The sequence below is a fragment of the Pseudoliparis swirei genome, chromosome 23 (genome assembly GCF_029220125.1).
Source record: "Pseudoliparis swirei isolate HS2019 ecotype Mariana Trench chromosome 23, NWPU_hadal_v1, whole genome shotgun sequence".
In the NCBI taxonomy this organism is placed as follows: Eukaryota; Metazoa; Chordata; class Actinopteri; order Perciformes; family Liparidae; genus Pseudoliparis; species Pseudoliparis swirei.
This window is the reverse complement of record NC_079410.1, coordinates 21232130-21251044: the sequence shown is the minus strand read 5'-3', so window position 1 is coordinate 21251044 and position 18915 is coordinate 21232130. Positions and strand designations below refer to the sequence as shown.

At 42.7% G+C, this 18915-nt stretch overlaps 1 protein-coding gene across 1 annotated transcript in view; it reads right to left on the bottom strand.

Annotated features, from left to right (window-relative positions):
- The window catches only part of LOC130189244 (potassium voltage-gated channel subfamily C member 1-like), a 69665-nt gene that overhangs the window by 7765 nt on the left and 42985 nt on the right, over positions 1-18915 (bottom strand). The window contains exons 2-4 of the mRNA XM_056408006.1: positions 18761-18892; positions 16856-17717; positions 10841-11050 (exon numbers count right to left, since the gene is read on the bottom strand). Coding sequence (XP_056263981.1) covers positions 10841-11050; positions 16856-17717; positions 18761-18892 — 1204 coding nt within the window. The remainder of the gene's footprint in view (positions 1-10840; positions 11051-16855; positions 17718-18760; positions 18893-18915) is intronic.

The following is an 18915-nucleotide window of genomic DNA, read 5'->3' as shown; positions in this document are numbered from 1 at the left end:
ACATAAGTATGTTTTATGCTTGTTACTAAACTGCCGTTAGTTAAGTGTGTAATGTAGATCAACATTGACTCCATGGTGAGGGTCCTGTGTTTTGGAGACGTAGCTTTCGCCTCATCTTGAGTATGTAGCCATACAGTGCATATGAGAGACTATTTACAACGCTGTCTTTAAAAAAATGAGACAGCTGGAAACATTTAAAAAGAAGAATCAGCTGAAGCCACATTTTAGGTTTTAACGTTAGCTTAGCGAGCCAGGTGCGCCAGTGTGCACTGTGCCAGGGCTCATCTTCATAGTTTTTAATTCGTTGTGTGTGACTTGTTGTGCTTCTGTACTTGTGTGTTTGTATCCAGTGAGTGTGCTTCATCAAAGTAACGAAGGTGCTCCTTAACTTGCTGCTGTTTTTCTAATCTCTGTCATTTAATTGTGTGTGTCAAGTTGCACAGCCACAATAACAAAAGATGCTCCTTCTTAAGGTGCGTTCACACGAAAAGCGGAACTATTTTTTCGCGCGACCGAATCCCATGAAAAGTCAACGTACAGACACGTGTGGCTGCGATAGACGCAATATTTTCCCGGGCAGGGTTGTTGGGGCGACGCGATGTGGGCGACGCGTTTACACCGGCGCGTTTTCAGCGGGGCAATGTCCGCCCCTAGTTGAAATATTTCAACTTTCAGGCGGTCATCTCGCAACACGGGCCAATCAGCTCTTGAGTTCTGCTCTCGTAGCGCTGGAAGTGGAAGTCTTCCAGACGTAACAGTAACTCAGGGCATTTCGGTCTTAAGTCACGCACTCCCGCCACACATCGTATTTCTCACGCTGAAAAACAACTCTCGGCTATTTAATGTTTTAATGTGCCGCAGCACGCAAACGTGAGCCGCGCTGCCCTCACCGTGGAGGAATCAAGCGCTCCCCTGGAGTTCTGCTGTGAGGAGCCACTTATCAGCCAATCAAAAAAAAGAAATGGGCTACACAATAGCCAATCAGAAAAAAAAACGTATCTGTTGTATCTGGGTAAGATTTAATCCAGCAACCAATGTAAATAAGGCATCCTGGAATTGCGCGCGACTGACTGATATCCCTGATAGCCCTGGTAACTTCATCGGTGAAAGTGACCTAGCTGTGTGAGCCTACGGGTGACGTCATGAACCCAAACACGAGGGCGTTAGTGTGTGAGACGTCCTCAACAAGTATAAAGCAGAACTAGTGGTTAGTTATTCTGGTGGATGAAGGAGATGATAACGGTCTTTACGGAGACGGGACACGGAGATAAGCCCTGCCCCTCGCGGAGCGTCTCGACGCTTATGGTGAGAACACGGTGAACGGTCGAGCGAGTAAACTCACGCGTTTTGGGCGACGCGAAAAATAGTTTCGCTTTTGGTGTGAACGCACCTTTACGTGTGAAGATTTGTGCAAAAACATCCTAGATTGATGCTGTGTGATCTGTTCAAGTCAAGCAATGTATCACCATCATAATATTCCTGAGGACAAATCTCCCGTTACCTCAAAATGCAGATTCTAACTTCAAAACTCCGTACTTCTAAATTCACAACTGGCGCTCTACGATCATAATCGATATAAATCGATGAGTCTACACTTTGCTGGGTCAACACGATTCTCCTCCGGACACCACTCCGGGCTCCACAGAGCTCAGGAAATGAAATAATGTTAGTGCAATCCAAGAGGCCTCGGGGGGGATTCTGACCACCAGCGGTGATTAAATACTAGCCCGAAAGCCATCGATCACCGGGTTGGTTGGAAAGGAAAGTGGAAGTAAAACAGGCCTTGTGTTAATGAGATTGAACGTAATGAAAGCTGGCGGCAAGAGATTATATTTAAGGTGGTATATAAAAGAGAGGGGTTGTGAATGAGGGGGGAGGGGGAGGGGGGGCGATCTGTTATGGCGCAGCATATCTCCTCAACAGTGTGCCTCTAAGTAAGACTCAAGAGTCGGTTCAGGCCAAAGACATATATCTGCCAACGAGGAAGTACGATACGTCTTTCATCTGAGGACGAGAGGTGGAGGAAGATGAGGTGAGAAGAGACAGAAAAAAGAGGAAAAGAAAAAGGGCTGGCAGTCGGAGAGTGAGAGAGAGAGAGCATGAAATACAAAGCAACGGAGGGATTAATGTAACATTTCATTGTTCTATTCGACCTCCACCCACTCACTGATTAGGTTTCCCAATGATGGGGGGTAGACGTGTACAGTGTCATAATGCAGAGTGCGTCCGCTGCCTTCAAAGTAATGCAGTCGGGACGAGAGAGTGCCGTGTGCAGCCTCGGCCTTTGGGAGGCGCTAGCGGCACTGCACCAACGCCGCTACCTCTCTGCAGGGGTTTTCTCTTTTTCTTTTTTTTCTTCTACTTCTAAGAGTGCAGGCGGCGTTCTCCTCTTTGCATTCTAGCTGGCAGGGCGCCCCGGCTCTCCGAACATTTATCCTATTTTCGTACCGAGACTCTTCGACCTTAAACAAGTTGCAGAGTCACGGGAAAGATGGAATTTTTTTTGGGACAGTAAAGTGACTAAAAGGGATCCGTTCAAGCCTTTTTTCTTTTTTGTCTTCTTCTTTGAATGGTTACTGCCAGACAAAGGCTTTTAAGGTTTTGAGTTCTAAAAAAACAAAACGTAGATTCGTTTAAAAAAAGTTAATAATCAGAACAGCAGCAGATGGCTGAGCAGATCATAAAACTCACGGATCGGATCAGTACAAAACTAAAAAAGGAGTTCTTCAACTCTTACTTTAATGGTATGCTTTTTTTGGCGCTGATACTTGTCATTAGTAGTTTTAATTATAAGTGTAAACGGCTCATAATGAATCTCTAATATCTATTCATGTTGTTGTAAACCCATCTTCCTTAAAACAACTGGATTTATTTACGTTTCTCCCCAACACTACATTGTACTATCTTATTACAACGTAATAATTTACTGTAGCCCAATACCAGAGCCTGAATGCATCCTAATCTTACTGGCTCTGCTGTCGATTTTAAACACTGATTGGTTGTTGACGATGTCACATGATCAGAGACTAGAAAAGCCTAATGGATGTCCCCGATCTCATATTTTAACTGAATATTGGAGGATAGTAAAACTTCATTTCCGCTGTGATAGCTAACGGGAAACTGTGTCGTTAATCCGAGGCTCACATGTGATGAATGTGAGGAGGGATCAGTACGGATCACGGACCACTTACATTTACATTTTCCAATTAATACCCTTAGGCATACAGCTTTTTTTTGCATATGCCTTTTTTTTAAGTTGGTCCCAACGAGGAGGGAGAGCATGTGATCGACCGCCTCGAGAAAAAACGCATTTTATTATATCCTCTTCAGAGCGCTCAGACTTTATTTTGTGAAATTCTCAAACCTTTTTTTCAAAAGAAATGCTGGCATCATTGCTGCGGCTGAAACAGAGACACTATATTGAAAAAGATTGATTGCGAGAATTCCAATAGAATACGAACTCCATGAACCTTAATATATAGTTAAAACACAGAGATGTCTGTATTGTATTGGGATCTCCCTCAAGTAAATAAAACAACCACAAAAAGTTATCTTGTAGGTCTCGTATTCTGTGTTACTAAAACTATAGATCATATTTAAATAGGTTTTATTTAAGCAATACGGTACGAGAGGCAGTACTGTATTGTCAATGTCTTGATCAATGGTGTTGTTAGGCATCACCCTTGTAAACAGGAGTACAGGCCATTATGGCTCAATAGAATACACCCCTGTGACTCACACTCAACCAATCAGAATGCTTACATTTCATCTACCCGTATTATAATGGCCACTAAGGCCACAGTTAGCTTCCGTTCTGAGCTTTCTGTTTGTCAAAGAATGGATTTCCAAAAACAAGCGTTGACTTATAAAGCGCCGAATTGATTATTCAGACATCTCAGGTCGTCGGTTTCAAAAACAGCGAATCGGCGGTCAGTTTTTATGTTCCATACATCTGAAACAATATTTCCTACCCGGAAAAGATATCGCACTACACCCTTTAACTCACAAAAGGCTCAACTTGTCTTTACCTCGGCCTCGGTTAGTAAAATGAAGGCAACTGTATCAATATTAATCAATAATTCAATCAAATACCAAACCCTGACCCAAAATGCTTTGCTGCACCATGTCCCAGAATTCCCCTGTCCACTGTTTCCGTAGCAACGGCAAGAAAAAGAGAGAGAGAGTGAAGTGTGGAGGAATGGTGGGGTAAAGATCAAAGCATAGGAAAGTAAGACGGACCGATACAATAAACATGATGGAGAAACATAAAAGATCCAATACAACAAGAAATAACTATCAACGATATCAATGAGGTGAACAAAAATAATACAAAACGCAACACCAAGATAGATATATAGACAGAGAGAGAGACAGATATACAGACATAGAGAGAGAGAGAGAGATAGATAGAGAGAGAGATAGATGGATAGAGCTAGGTAGGTAGGTAGATAGATAAATGTATAGGTACGTAGGTAGAAAGATAGATAGTTGGATAGATAGAATGATAGGTAGATCAATATATAGAGAGAGATATATAGATAGATCGATAGATAAATAGGTAGGTATACCTACCTATTTATCTATCTATCGAAAAGGTAGACCTATCTATCTACCTATAGGTAGGTAGAAAGAGAGATGTAGGTATAGGTAAGTAAATGATAGATAGATAGATAGATAGATAGATAGATAGAGATAGATGTCATCAAACCATGACCACAGGAATCTCTCTGGCAGTGGCGTAACTAAGGTGGGTGTTTAAGAGATTGTTCATTACATTTAGCGTTCAGTTTTATCCGTCCGAATTCAAAAGGATAAGACGTATTTGTAACGAGTTGTAACGATACGAAGATAACTCCAATAGCGATTTTTTATTTCTTTTTTTTCCTGAGGTAGTCAGCTAAATTCCTAGAGCCTTTGAAGCTTTTAGAGCGCAGAGAGAGAGAAAGCTAAGAGGCCATCACAGCCCTTCAATGTTGAGCCAACACTTACCTGATTGTGTCTGAGTGTGTTCTGGGGTACGAGTTCTGTCTGTCTTTCAGTCTCCCTGTCAGTCTTTACTCTCAAACAGCCTCCAAGATCTCTTGTGTTTTTGGGGGCATTATCAATATGATCTATCTCGTTGGCTAACGTAGACCTCCGTAGCACTACAGCAGTCAGCTTTCCAGCCCAGCCTGGCCAAGATTCAAACACACATGGGTTTATTTTTACTGAAAAACTTTTCTAAAGTCTTTTCTTTTGAAGACCTTTTTTTTTTATCCAATCACCCCTCGAAACCCCGACACATTGGTTTGGAACCAAAAGTCTGCTGAGGATCCTGAAGGGCACTCTCTGCCGGCTGGGCTGGGAAAAACTGACCTGAGCTCAGTTCCAGAGAAAAAGACAAAGGAAAAACCAACCAATGAGCAACCAGGGCCAGGGCAACTCGGCCAACCGGTGCGCACCGGTCACTCTGGCACCTATCCCAAAGATCGTCCAACGGCTCCCCAATTATTTCCTTTTTTTTTCTATACTTGGGTTATATATATTTTGGGGTGAAGAACTTTTTTTTTTTACTACATTTTGGTTTTGAATTCCAATTAAAAAGTATTTTTGTTGATCTCAATATTACAATAAGTCCAAAACCAAAGGAGTTGTATCAAGTTTTTTCCACACAGAAAAGTGTGGAAAGACCGGGCACCCACCCCCCAAAAGCATTCTGGGAACGAGACCCCCGTGGCCCACATTGGAACCAGGACTCTGGAGCCCAAATGCTTTCGGGTGGAGGGGAAGGTGGTGGTGGGGGGGGGGGGGGGGGACTTGACTCCTCCCCTTTTACCTATTTGTAAGTACCAGAGTGAGAAGAGACCGGGTGAGAGGAGGAAGAGGAGGAGCAGGAGGAGGGGAAGACAGCTACATACGGGATACGGACACACACACAAACACACACACACACACAGAGAAAAAGGACGCACACACGGACAGAGACAGACAAAAGAAAGACACAAAAAAGAAATAGAGAAACTGACAGACAGACGGATGGATAGTGTAACACAGACTGACAACGCATGATCTGACACAACCTGAGGAAGGAGACAGTGACAATAACAACAACAACAACAAGGAAATACCAACAACAGCAACAGCACGCAATCGCACACAGGACCGCGTACTGTGAACTTTGACCTTTACACCCCACTCTGACTCCGTGAGCTGCAATGTGTTTATTGAGTGGTGTCAGGATGTGTGTGTGTGTGTGTGTGTCTGTGTGAGTGTGTGCTGATTCCTCGCAGCGATTGGGCTATTATCTACTCATCGCACACACAAAAATACACAATTGACTATTAACTTCCGCATCATTGTGCCTTTACATGTGTACCGACGGCGGTTTCTTTGTGTCACACTTCCTGCTGGGACAGGAGATCAGAAATGATTATTCCCGCCAGCACATATTTGAGAAAAAATCACGACGCTAAGAATAAGTGAATTTGAAGAACAAAACAACCTCCCTTTCCATGCTAGTACATTTATTTGCATATTGGTGTCTTATTGATACACACAGGACTGTTGAAATAATCTCTAGACGTAAGTAATCTTGTATTTTGAGTGTAATTAAATTGCCAAAAAAAGAGGCAAAATGCACAATAAACTTGACTGATAGCATTCATATTTTTATTTATTTTGTTGATATCGTGATAATATCCCGAATTCTAACATTACAGAAAACATTAAGCACCTCTCTCTCTCAAGTGCCACAATATTAGCCAAACGCAGAATTAAAGGAGGTCAATTTGTGACCAATCAAAAATATTATGTGTATAAATATATATATATATATGTATATATATATGAATATGTATATGTTATGTATATATAGATTACATCTAATAATTGCCCATTTGACCAAGATCTGATTGAAACATATCTAATATAATTTAGTTTACTCTGGTTTTACTCAATCTAGTCTATTTGAATGTAGTATGGTCTAATTAAGTTGAATGAAACACATTTACTCTCGTCTTATTCGAATCAAAGAACTGAACTAATATAATCTGGTCAAATGTAATCTATAATATCTAATATAATCTAGTTTAACTGAACCTAGTCTAGTCAAATGTAATCTAGTCTGAATCTAATCGAAACTCGGATTCAATTTAATGTGGTTGAATATATTTTTTATTAGTCTAATACAATCTAGTTAACTCTGGTCTAACTGAATCTATTCTAATGGATTGTAGTCTAGTTTCTAGATGTTAGTCTTGTCTGAATCTAACCTAAATCAGATGTAATATCATTTATAATCAAATATAATCTGGTTAAATCGAATCTAGACCCGGTCTAGCTGAATATACATCACAAAAAGTAGTCAAGTTTTTCCTCTTTCATCCTAAATTTAGTCAAGTCTAATCTCATCCCATCCCCTCTGATCATGTGTGATGTAATCTCGTGTCAATTTGTATGCATTCTAGACGAGTATTATGTAATCTTGCGCTGATCTAGTTGAGCTCATTTTGAATCAACCACTCTTTTCCCAGAGAGGACGGCCCACCGCTGGACTCTGAGCCATCTACGTGTGTGTGTGTGTGTGTTTAAAATTTTGAATAAAGATATTTTATTGTTAGCAGGATAATCATGGAAAATGAGGGAGCAGAGCGATTCAGCAGAAGGCAGGGGGAAGAGTTATGTATGGCAAAGTGAGAGAATAGAGAAGCGATGGAGTGGACAGAGAGAGTGACAGACTGAGAGAGACAAACGGACAGAGCAGGACAATGGAGGAGCCCGATGTTATGACACGAGGACAGACGTGACGCTCAGCCAATGTGGAACGCTCAGCCAATGTGGCGGCGCCGCCACATCGGGTTCAGAGTGCCGCGCGGCGACGCGAGGAGAGGTTTCAATTCAAAACGAGGCAAAGGAAGCAGATTTCTTGCCATTCAACCGCTGCGAGAAAGTTGCAGTCAGCGCCTGATGTAAACCGTTTGTATTTTTACTGCATCGAATCCCACGAAAAGACCCAAATTCAAGTATTTTGTGTTCATTTAAAACTCATATTTGTTCACAAATTACCATGTCACTGCAATTTATTGAAGACGTTTTGTGTACTGTGTTCTGCAGCAACACATTCTCACAAGAGCACAACGTGTGGATACATCCGCGACTGGAAATAGTCCCCAACGTCCTCCTGTTTGAGCAACGTTTGCTAACAAGTACAGGATGGAGCTGTTTTAAGAAACGCTAGGCCTCCTGCGGCAAGATAATCTAAAGCTGTGCTGCTAGCAGAAGTGCTTTGAGCTACATGATAATACCAAAACTACCTTGAGTCACAATGCTAACGTTTAGCCGTTGCAAAGTTAAGTAGATAACAGGATGGATCCATTTTAAGAAAGCGCTAAGCCTCCCGTGACAGATAATCTACAGTTGTGCTAGCAGCAGTGCTTTGAGCTACATGCTAACATAAGAACAACATTGTAACGGCTAAACGTTAGCATTGTCACTCAATGTTAAGTAAATAACAGGATGGATCCGTTTTAAGAAAGCGCTAAACCTCCCGTGACAGATAATCTACAGCGGTGCTAGCAGCTGTGCTTTGAGCTACATGGTAATATAAGAACTACATTGAGTGACAATGCTAACGTTTTGCAGTGGCAATGCTAACGTTTAGCCGTTACAATGTTGGCCTGTGTTAAGTAAATTACAAGATGGATCTGTTTTAAGAAAATGCTAAACCTCCGGTAAAAAGATCATCTACCGCTGTGCTAGCTACATGATACTACCAGAACTACATTGAGTAACGTTGCTAACATTTAGCCGTTACATTGTTGGCCTGTGTTAAGTAAATTACAGGATAGATCCGTATAAAGAAAGCGCTAAGCCCCCTGGAAAAAGATAATCTACTGCTCTGCTAGCAGCAGTGCTTTGAGCTACAGGCTAATAGCAGAACTACATTGAGTAACGATGCTAACGTTTAGCCGTTACAACGTTGGCCTGTGACGATATAACAATATATTGTCCCAAAGGTAATTACGATAAACTTTATTATTGTCTTTTCAAGATAATTTTATGTTACTGATCAATTCTAATACAATAGCATGTGAATGCAAGTTCCCTTTAAAAGACCAATACACATTTTATTTATACTATTCGGACATTGGAATGGGAGCAATATTCTAAATATACTAAACCACACAACAACAATATATAAAAATGGACCTTTGAACTCTGTTAACAAAAAATGCACTATCTGCATAATGCACATAATCTGATATTAATAGGGGAAAGCACTCATTGTGACATACCTACATGTTAGCATGCTCACTAATTAGCTGAACACAAAGTGCAGCTGAGGCCAATGGGATCTGGCAATATATATATATATATATATATATATATATACACTACCGTTCAAAAGTTTGGGGTCATCCAGACAATATCGTGTCTTCCATGAAAACTCACTTTTATTTATCAAATGAATTGAAAATTGAATAGAAAATATAGTCAAGACATTGACAAGGTTAGAAATAATGATTAATATTTGAAGTATTAATTTTGTTCTTCAAACTTCAAGTTCAAAGGAAGGCCAGTTGTATAGCTTATATCACCAGCATAACTGTTTTCAGCTGTGCTAACATAATTGCACAAGGGTTTTCTAATCAGATATTAGTCTTCTAAGGCGATTAGCAAACACAATGTACCATTAGAACACTGGAGTGATAGTTGATGGAAATGGGCCTCTATACACCTCTGGAGATATTTCATTAGAAACCAGACGTTTCCACCTAGAATAGTCATTTACCACATTAACAATGTATAGAGGGTATTTTTGATTAATGTTATCTTTATTGAAAAAACAGTGCTTTTCTTTGAAAAATAAAGACATTTCTAAGTGACCCCAAACTTTTGAACGGTATTGTATATATATATATATATATATAGGTAATAGCATTCGAACAAACAATAAAAGCTGGTCTTCTTTTGTCTTTTCATGGGATTTGCTGGCAGTAAAACAGAGAATAACACCAATTTTACCAATTCTATCTGTATTGTTATACTTCTCTTTATAAAAACATGACCAAAAAAAGGATGGTGTTATGAAATGAAACAGTAAAGCACACAGAACTGCGTAAGCAGTGATGAACACAGGACACAGAATATGCAGAGAGCCGATGGAGCGTTGCTGAGTGACTGTTGAACCACCTGCAGAATCTGATTAATTGCATTTTTATTTGACCACAATTCATAAGAGGAGAGCATCAGTTGTGCAGCAGCCTCTGCAGAACAGAAGCAGGACGTCCTCCACTCGCAGTTTGACGGTGTTCGTGAGAGGAATCATCGGATTAAATATCAATGCCATTCATTGGGCATTGATATTTATGATTGGTGCTTTTTTCTGATAACAGTCGGAAGGGAGCGAGCGTGGTGGAGATTTGCCGAGCCGTCACGCCAAATGATGGATGGTGAAATGGAACAAGGAGTCTGTAGGTGTGTGTTTGAGTCTCAGTGTTAGCGCTCAGGGCAAACTTTTATTTTGAAATTCAATAAGACGCTATTCGTCCTTTGTCTGTATGGTGGTGTGTGCACCTTTACACAGGGAGAAAGGGGAGGGGGGTGCGTATGTACATATATGTACACAGGTACACACTCCCTGTATGTATGCGTGTACTTGGATGTGCGTGTGTTCGGAACACATGTGTCCGGTTGCGCGTCGTTTTATTTTTTGCGCACGCCACACACACCGTCAGCACATATCAGTCAGCACCATGCACCCACCGACAGCCCACTGCTGTGACCGAGGTACCACCCCATTGCTGCTCCTCCTCCTCCTCCTCCTCTAATCCTCCATCCTACCTCCCTCCGACCCTCGTACCTTTCCGGACGTTCCCGTCCGTCGTGCGCTGGAACTCCCCGGCGCTCAGCAGGAAGCAGGCCCGGTCATGCGGGTAGCGCTCGCGGCTGGTGGTGGAGCCGAGGCCCCCCGTGGCCGGGCTGCGGTCGTCCCCCAGGACCTGGTCGATGGTGGGGCAGTCCTCATTGGCCAGGGCCGCGTTGGCCGCCGCATCGCCGTTCTGCTTGGAATCTTGTAGAGAGATGGGGGGGAGACGGAGGGATGGGGGGGGGGGGGGGCGGATAGAAAGTTGAGAAGTGAGGAGGTTACAGAAGAGGAAAGAGAGGGATATGGAGTGTGGTGCATAGGAAAAGCGGTAGTGAGAGAATAAAGGTAGTGAAGAGAGTAAACATGGAGAGGACGAGAAGGGAAGAAAAAAGGGGGGGGGGAAGTAGACATGAGAGGATGATGGAGAGAGCATGTGGAAGAAAATGGAGGTGGGGGTGGGGGGGGAGAGAGAGAGAGAGAGTGATGTAAAGGAAGAGAAGATTAATGGTCCGGAGAGGAGGAGGAGTAGGAAGAGTAGGAGTATGCAGGGGGTGGTACCCATTGAGAGAAACAGGGGAGGTATAAGGTTAAGAGGGGAGATAAAGAACGTGGAGGACGAGGACGCCGGATTTGGAGATGAGGAAAAAGAAGCGGGGGGGGAATGAAAGAGTGGTGAAAAAAGAGAACAATAAAACCCAATGAGGAGGAGAGAGAAAAAAAAGAAGAGAGGGCGAAGAGAGAATGGAGAGAGACGACAGAAGAGAGAGAGAGGGGACGGGTGGGCGGGGGGGGGGGGGGGAGTGCAAAGGAACGTTAGTGCCTTGTGGTAGCTATCCTGATCACATGACCACCATACTGCAGCAAGAGCAGGCGGCACACACACACACACACACACACACACAGCATCTAACAGCACTGAGCGAGAGAGACCAAACAAAGGAGCGGGACCAGATATATCTACTGCGCACACCCACACCAGAGAGGAGAGATGGCTACAGGGTGTGTGTGTGTGTGTGTGCGTGTAGCCTTCAACACTGTTGTCAAATCTAATCTGATATGATGTTACTGCTCAACAGTTACAGATACAAGCCGGAGGGACACACACACACACACACACACACAGAGACACACAACTGACGTTGTCCGGTCCTTAGAGGACCAGATGATCGCGTGCTCCAGATGTTCGCGTCGACTCCTCCCGGCCCCACCGCAAAGGATTCCTCAACACTGATTCACGTTCAGAGCGCGAGTTCACACGAGTTGTGAGAGATTTTTCACTCACTCTGAGATCCCAGCAGGAAGAAAGAAGAAGAAGAGAAAACTGCCATTTTTAGACACATTTTGATGCATCTAAACACAATGATGCTGTTCAGAGACGCTAAGGACAAGTGTGTGTAGCATTTACTGCAGGAGGGTAAATGCTGCACACTCGTCCTTTAAGTCTCTCTGAATAGGGGGGGGGGGGGGACCTATCGGCAGAAAATGGCAAATAATATTCAAAAATATTTGTTTCTTTAATGTATAATCACCTTAAAATAGGAATTGACTTAAGGTGCGTTCACACCAAAAGCAAAACTATTTTTCGCGTCGCACAAAACGCGTGAGTTTACTCGCTCGACCGTTCACCGTGTTCAAGCCATGAGCGTCGAGACGCTCCGCGAGGGGCGGGGCTTGTCTCTGTGTCTCGTCTCCGAAAAGACCGTTATCATCTCCTTCATCCACCAGAATAACTAACCACTAGTTCTGCTTTATATTTGTGGTGGACATCCCACACACTAACGCCCTCGTGTTTGGGTTCATGACATCACCCGTAGGCTCACTCAGCTCGGTCACTTTCACCGATGAAGTTACTGTTACGTCTGAAAGACTTCCGCTTCCAGCGCTACGAGGGCGGAACTCAAGAGCTGATTGGCCCGAGTTGCGAGATGACCGCCTCAAAGTTGAAATATTTCAACTCGGGGCGAAAATTGCGCCGCTGTCATCGCGTCACCCGGAAAAATATTGCGTCTATCGCAGCCACACGCGTCTGTACGTTGACTTTTCATGGGATTCGGTCGCACGAAAAAATTGTTTCGCTTTTGGTGTGAACGTGCCTTTAGAATGAGTCAAAAGCTGAACACTGGCTCTAGACAGGGCCGTTTTCATGTGGCCATCATAGTTCTCCTTCACAAACCTGTTCTAATTTCCAGGACGTCAAATCTTGACGTGCTTGCGACATGTTTTCATCTGTTTGGTGCTCATCGACGAAAAAACTTGGTATCCCAACTAGATTGTATATCGAAGTCTATGGGAAAACGACTATTTCTCTCTTGATGTATTCCCTCAGTAAACATTGTAAACGTGAGTTTATGTCTCAACCTCTTCTTCAATACAGCATGATGTTGATTTAGTAAATTCACTATCTCTACTTCACTCCTTCGTATTCCAAATAACAACATGGCGACGTAATCCAAGAGAAAATAGTCAAACTCAAAACATCAGTCCACAAACCACCGGGTGATATCACCATGACTTTGTCCAGTTAATAAACACAGCCTGAGATACTGCATTACAAAGTGACCCCAAGAGACCCCGAAGCATCAGTATGAGAACTTGTTGCCGACCGACTAAGCACACAGTAGAGGTTTGAGTTGGTTGCAATCTGCAACCTCACCGTTAGCTTTCGCCAAATCCAAATGGGCTCAGTTGCATTTTGCACTTTTTTAGAGCCACTTTCTGAAGATGTGCAGAAAAACAAAAGGAAGGAAAATAGGATATGCCTGATACTGATGACATGTCACTTTGGCAAGCCAATCTCTCCGCTATTCACAGCTATAAACCTCACATCTGTTAAAGGAACACGTTGCAACTCCACCACAAGCAGCATTTTGCAACACACAAACACACACACACACAAACACACACACTTGTGTATTGTCTCAGATGATGTCAAATAAAACAGCCCAGCTTTTTCCCCTTTTTTCCCCGTTAAAGTTTTTTTGTTTTTTTTGGGAGTTTTTCATGACGTGTGGTCCCTTGACAGATTGTAAAGCCCTCCAAGGCAAATTTGTAAATTGTGATTTTGGGCTATGTAAAATAAACTGTATTGAATTGAATAAGATGACCGGGATCAATTTTCATTTTTTCGGCAGGCAGAAGATACTGTATATCCATACAAACCCATTCCAGTATAATCTGAACATGTCAACTTTGATGGTAAATCTGATCTGGCCATGAGAGGGGGAAGATGGATTTGTCGGGTGAAAGTCATAAGATTTCCTTCAGCTCGCCTCATCGTAAATTTAAATCTATTTTAGTGTCCTCCCCTAGGAGGAACGAGGACATCAGCAAGTTATTTACAGCGTCAAACCCTTCTCCCATCAATTCAGTACTTGAAATCTGACCTTTGGTCATCAGTTTGATGAGAAAATCACAATTTTATATAATTCTTCTTCTCAAGACCACTGGAGTGATTAACTTGAGTATTTGGAACTCTATAAGTAGTGAATTGATGAGGAAAATATGGCATATGCCTGATAGAGAAACAAATCCTTTCTCTTCCAAGGCACACCGTGTGCAAAACAACAACCAGGCTGCAAACACACAAACACACAAACACGTGCCGTGTCTTCTTCTGCTCAACCAAAGCTTCTCTCAAATCAAAATCCAGCCATCTTAATCACTTTCCCAGCAAAAGCAAAACCATCACTCTAAATGTTGATGTTTTGGGGCAAGAGGATACTGATTCAAATTAGATACATTCTCCAGCCTTTAAAGCCCCATAATGGAATGTTTCCCTTTTAGCGCCCCCTTCAGTTTTGGAGGTATTTAACGTTTACTTCAGTGTCGTAAATACCCAGTTACGATAGATGCAGCCTCGCATACACTTGTATTGATGACCAGATGAAGTCAGAAACCAAGAAATGATGTCAACCGATAAGGTAAGAATATTCAAAGATTTTACATAAATATGACTGCATAGTTTTATTCATTGTGATATCGGAGATGAATGCTAACATAACCAAAAGAATGACAACATTTAGTTTAGATGAAATACCGATCGCGTTTTCAGCCTATACGTTGTTTTCTAAATGTTTGAATGTGGAGTACGTGTGATCGAATACAATATTGTTGACAACACCAAAAAGCTACATATTCATAATTTACATTGGAACGTGTAATTCATGACAAGAGACTTCGCTTGCTTCGCCCTTATACTGTAGCTGCGAGCGTGGAGTGGCACTATATGACATTGCGTAATCACTGCCAGAAAGCAGGTCGAAGTACATCCGCCCCGGATCGGGCGGCCCCAGAATCCTACATAGCGGAGTTATTTCCCCACAGACCCCCAATGGCAATGGCGGAGGCGCAAATCGCCATATTAAAAGTCATTGTAGCGGCACAATTCTTTTCAAGCTGTTATTTTAAGGTACAATTGTTGCATAATGTTACTTTAAATGATCGTTAAACAATTATCCAATTTACAGATTAGTTGATTAAAAAGAGGCAACTATGTTGATAATTTATTATTACGTTGATTAAGTCAAAAACATCTGTCGATAATGTGAAGTAGTAGTGGTGTATAGTCACGAAGTACTGTACTTGTCATTTTTTGGAAAGCTGTACTTTAATATTTATATTTATGTTGACTTTCACTTTTACTTCTCTACATTTTGCAAACTGATACTTTGACTCCGATATATTTCATGTTAAAGTGTTTCCCACAGGATTGTAGTATATCTCTGGTGGGGTAAGGGAGGAGACATGTGTCTGATCTTCTAATTTAGCTACACATGGTGTAGCTAAATGTAGGCTAACGTCCGCTAGCTATCTAGAAGCTAAATAAGACAATTAGTGTCGTAGACAGATTTCTAGAGAGTTAGTGAGCTGAGGAAGTGTTAACAGTTGTGAGATGTTGTTGATTTGCGTCATCTTAGCTATAATCATTGCAGCACTAGTTGGCTAATGTTAGCTAACTTAAAATGTTAGATAACTTAACGTTAGCTACCCACCAAATCACAGGATTGACAGGAGCCTGTGAAGTTGAACACACCTCTACCTGCCTCAGCGGCCTGTGAAAGTCGATTCAGCATCGCAGGACGAGCCTTCAGCCAAAAAAGAGCGAGACTGAATTACCGCAATTTTGAAAAACAACTTTTTTTGAAGATGAACAGGACATTTTTCTGTTTCAATACATGACTAGGTTGTTATTTTCGGTGCTGCTTTAGTATTTACAATTATCTTCAACACAACTCCTTGTCCTTGGTCATGGTGGCCACAGCACTTAAAAGAATAAACTTCATAATCCTGACCCTTAGCTTTTTTATTTACATAATTTACTTGTACTTTTACTTTCAATACTTAAGTAGATTTAATATCAGAAAATTACTTTTGATACTTAAGTACAGTAAATATCAGATACGTTTACTCAAGTAGTATTCTCATAGGTGACTTTCACTTTTACGTGACTTTTCATTTTGATCGTAGACATTTATCCATCTTTTATGGCAATTTATAGATGACAAAAAAGGTCTGTGCATTTCATTTCATTCTAAATTAATTTACAATTTTGGCTTCCAGGAAAAAAGTTCTTCATAGATCTTGCCTCTTCAAATAACTTAAATAACTTAAAAATATGCAAAATGGTCTTCCTCAATACATGATATTTACAAAGTCAATGACTAAACATGAACAATAATTGTGATCTCAATCATGATTTTGGTGCAACCCTACTGAATAAGTGATTGATTGATCTAAAAAAAACAACAACAGTTTGACACATCTCCATCACAAGGTTTGATCCTGGGACAAAGAGATACCTGAGGGTATTTAAGTTGTACTAGAGATACAAGATGTGCGTAATTAGCTTTGTCAGCACATGTTTGCAGCAATTCAGTTGACATTAATTTATTTCACTACATTCTCTCCATACTGTGTGGCTGCTCCTCCTTCCTTTCAATTTATCGTCATTTTGAAAAAGCCTGTCAGAGGTTTCATTTTCAGTTGATGATCTCAGTTCTGGTCACTCACCTCCTCTGTTGATCTCGATGATCTCCTCCTGTGCCAGTGGGCAGTCTCCGGTGCCCATCATGCTGCCAGATCCCACCATGCCCGGCCCAATCACGTTGCCCATCAGCCTTTGCGGGGAGGCGGTCGCCATCGCCAGGACATCTGGCTTGCAGTAGTTGGGGCTGCCGGGCTGTGGCGCTCGGGGGATGTGCTTGTTCCTCTTCTTGGGGAGCTTCTGCTTGGCCATGGCCAGGGAGTAGTACATGCCGAAGTTGTTGACGATGACGGGCACGGGCATGGCGATGGTCAGCACGCCCGCCAAGGCGCAGAGGGCACCCACCAGCATTCCTGACCATGTCTCGGGGTACATATCCCCGTAGCCCAGCGTGGTCATGGTCACCACAGCCCACCAGAACCCGATGGGGATGTTCTTGAAGTTGGTGTGGGCCGCAGCCGTCGGATCGGCCGGGTCGGCACCGATGCGCTCGGCGTAATAGATCATGGTTGCAAAGATGAGGACGCCCAGCGCCAGGAAGATGATGAGCAGCAGGAACTCATTGGTACTTGCCCGCAAAGTGTGACCCAGGACTCGTAAGCCAACAAAGTGGCGGGTCAGCTTGAAGATACGCAGGATACGGACGAAGCGCACCACGCGCAGGAAGCTCAGCGCGTCTTTGGCTGTTTTGGAGGAGAGGCCGCTCAGCGCCACCTCCAGGTAAAAGGGCACGATGGCCACGAAGTCTATGATGTTGAGGGTGGTGCGGAAGAACTCTGCTTTGTCGGGGCAGAAGACGACACGCGCCATCACCTCAATGGTGAACCAAATGACGCAGACGCCCTCCACGTATGTCAGCCAGCCATCGGTGACTACCTCGTAGACGATCTGCAAGGTAGAAGAAGAACAAAATCAGGGGTTAGTTGATTGCATGAAGACATTTATTCAGGCAAAACACCACGTTCCCCAAAGGTCGAAGATTCCGGAGCAATTCTTTTTCTCTACATGTGGGTGTGTAGAAAAAAAGGTAACACATTACTCATGTTAGGGTGATCTGAAACTAACCTCGAGCCAACCCCCTTCTGGCACAGATCACCTTAAAAATGACCTTCATGCAACAATTCAGTTCTTAGCCTTTTCAAATTTCGAGTGCAGCCACAAAATCACGAGAAACAAAAGACAAGTTAAACCCTTAACTATCGTTCATAAAAAAGCGAACTCGTCCTGTACTGCGAAACCAAATAATCACCTTGATGGACACTTCTCTTCCCCGCTTACATCATTACTACCACCAATCTGACCTTTAATGTCTTATGAACTATCTTACACAAAGATGTTGCCTTCAGGGTTTGACCTTGGAGACAACAAGTCTCTGGGTGTGGGCTTTAACCTTGATGGAAGGGTCTTACGATACTCATATTTAATGACCTTGAGATTTCAAAAGGGGACTTTATTTTTCTCAGGAAAAAACAAAGCAGAGGATCGGGGTTTGCCACTGAGTTCTGAGACCCGTCACATCCAACAGCTCTTGCCGCACCATGAAGGCGTTTCGCTGCATCGAGCTCTGTGGTGTGCCGGGCTCAAGCCGCTTCGTATCACTACCAGGAAATTAAATTTGTCGTATCTTTATCGTTGTCGTAGCGGGAGCAGTAAAACAGAAACAAGTTGCGATAACGAAAAGGGGGGGGAAATAAAGTGTGATAATAGGGGAGATTAATAAGGAGACCCCAAGTGGAAACAGAGAGAAGACAATGAAAATACAAAGGAGAAAAAAAAGAAATTCATGATACCTCGAATTGTTTGGGTCATTTATTCTTGAGTTTGTGCCTCGCGAATCTCCCGACATTATAAAACAGGGAATGCAGTGTCTCTATAATCGTCACATTAATGTCTCGAACACTAAAGAACACTTCGCTTATACTTCACCGTACCTCCTCATGCGTCACGTTGCCGATGGTGACGTTCTCTGTTTTGTTGTAGATGGTGTTGAAGGCTTCGTGGGTCTCCAGGCAGAAGGTGGAAATGGAGATGAGGATGAAGAAGAGCGAGCCAAACGCCACATTCTGCAGAGGGAAACAGAATGGGG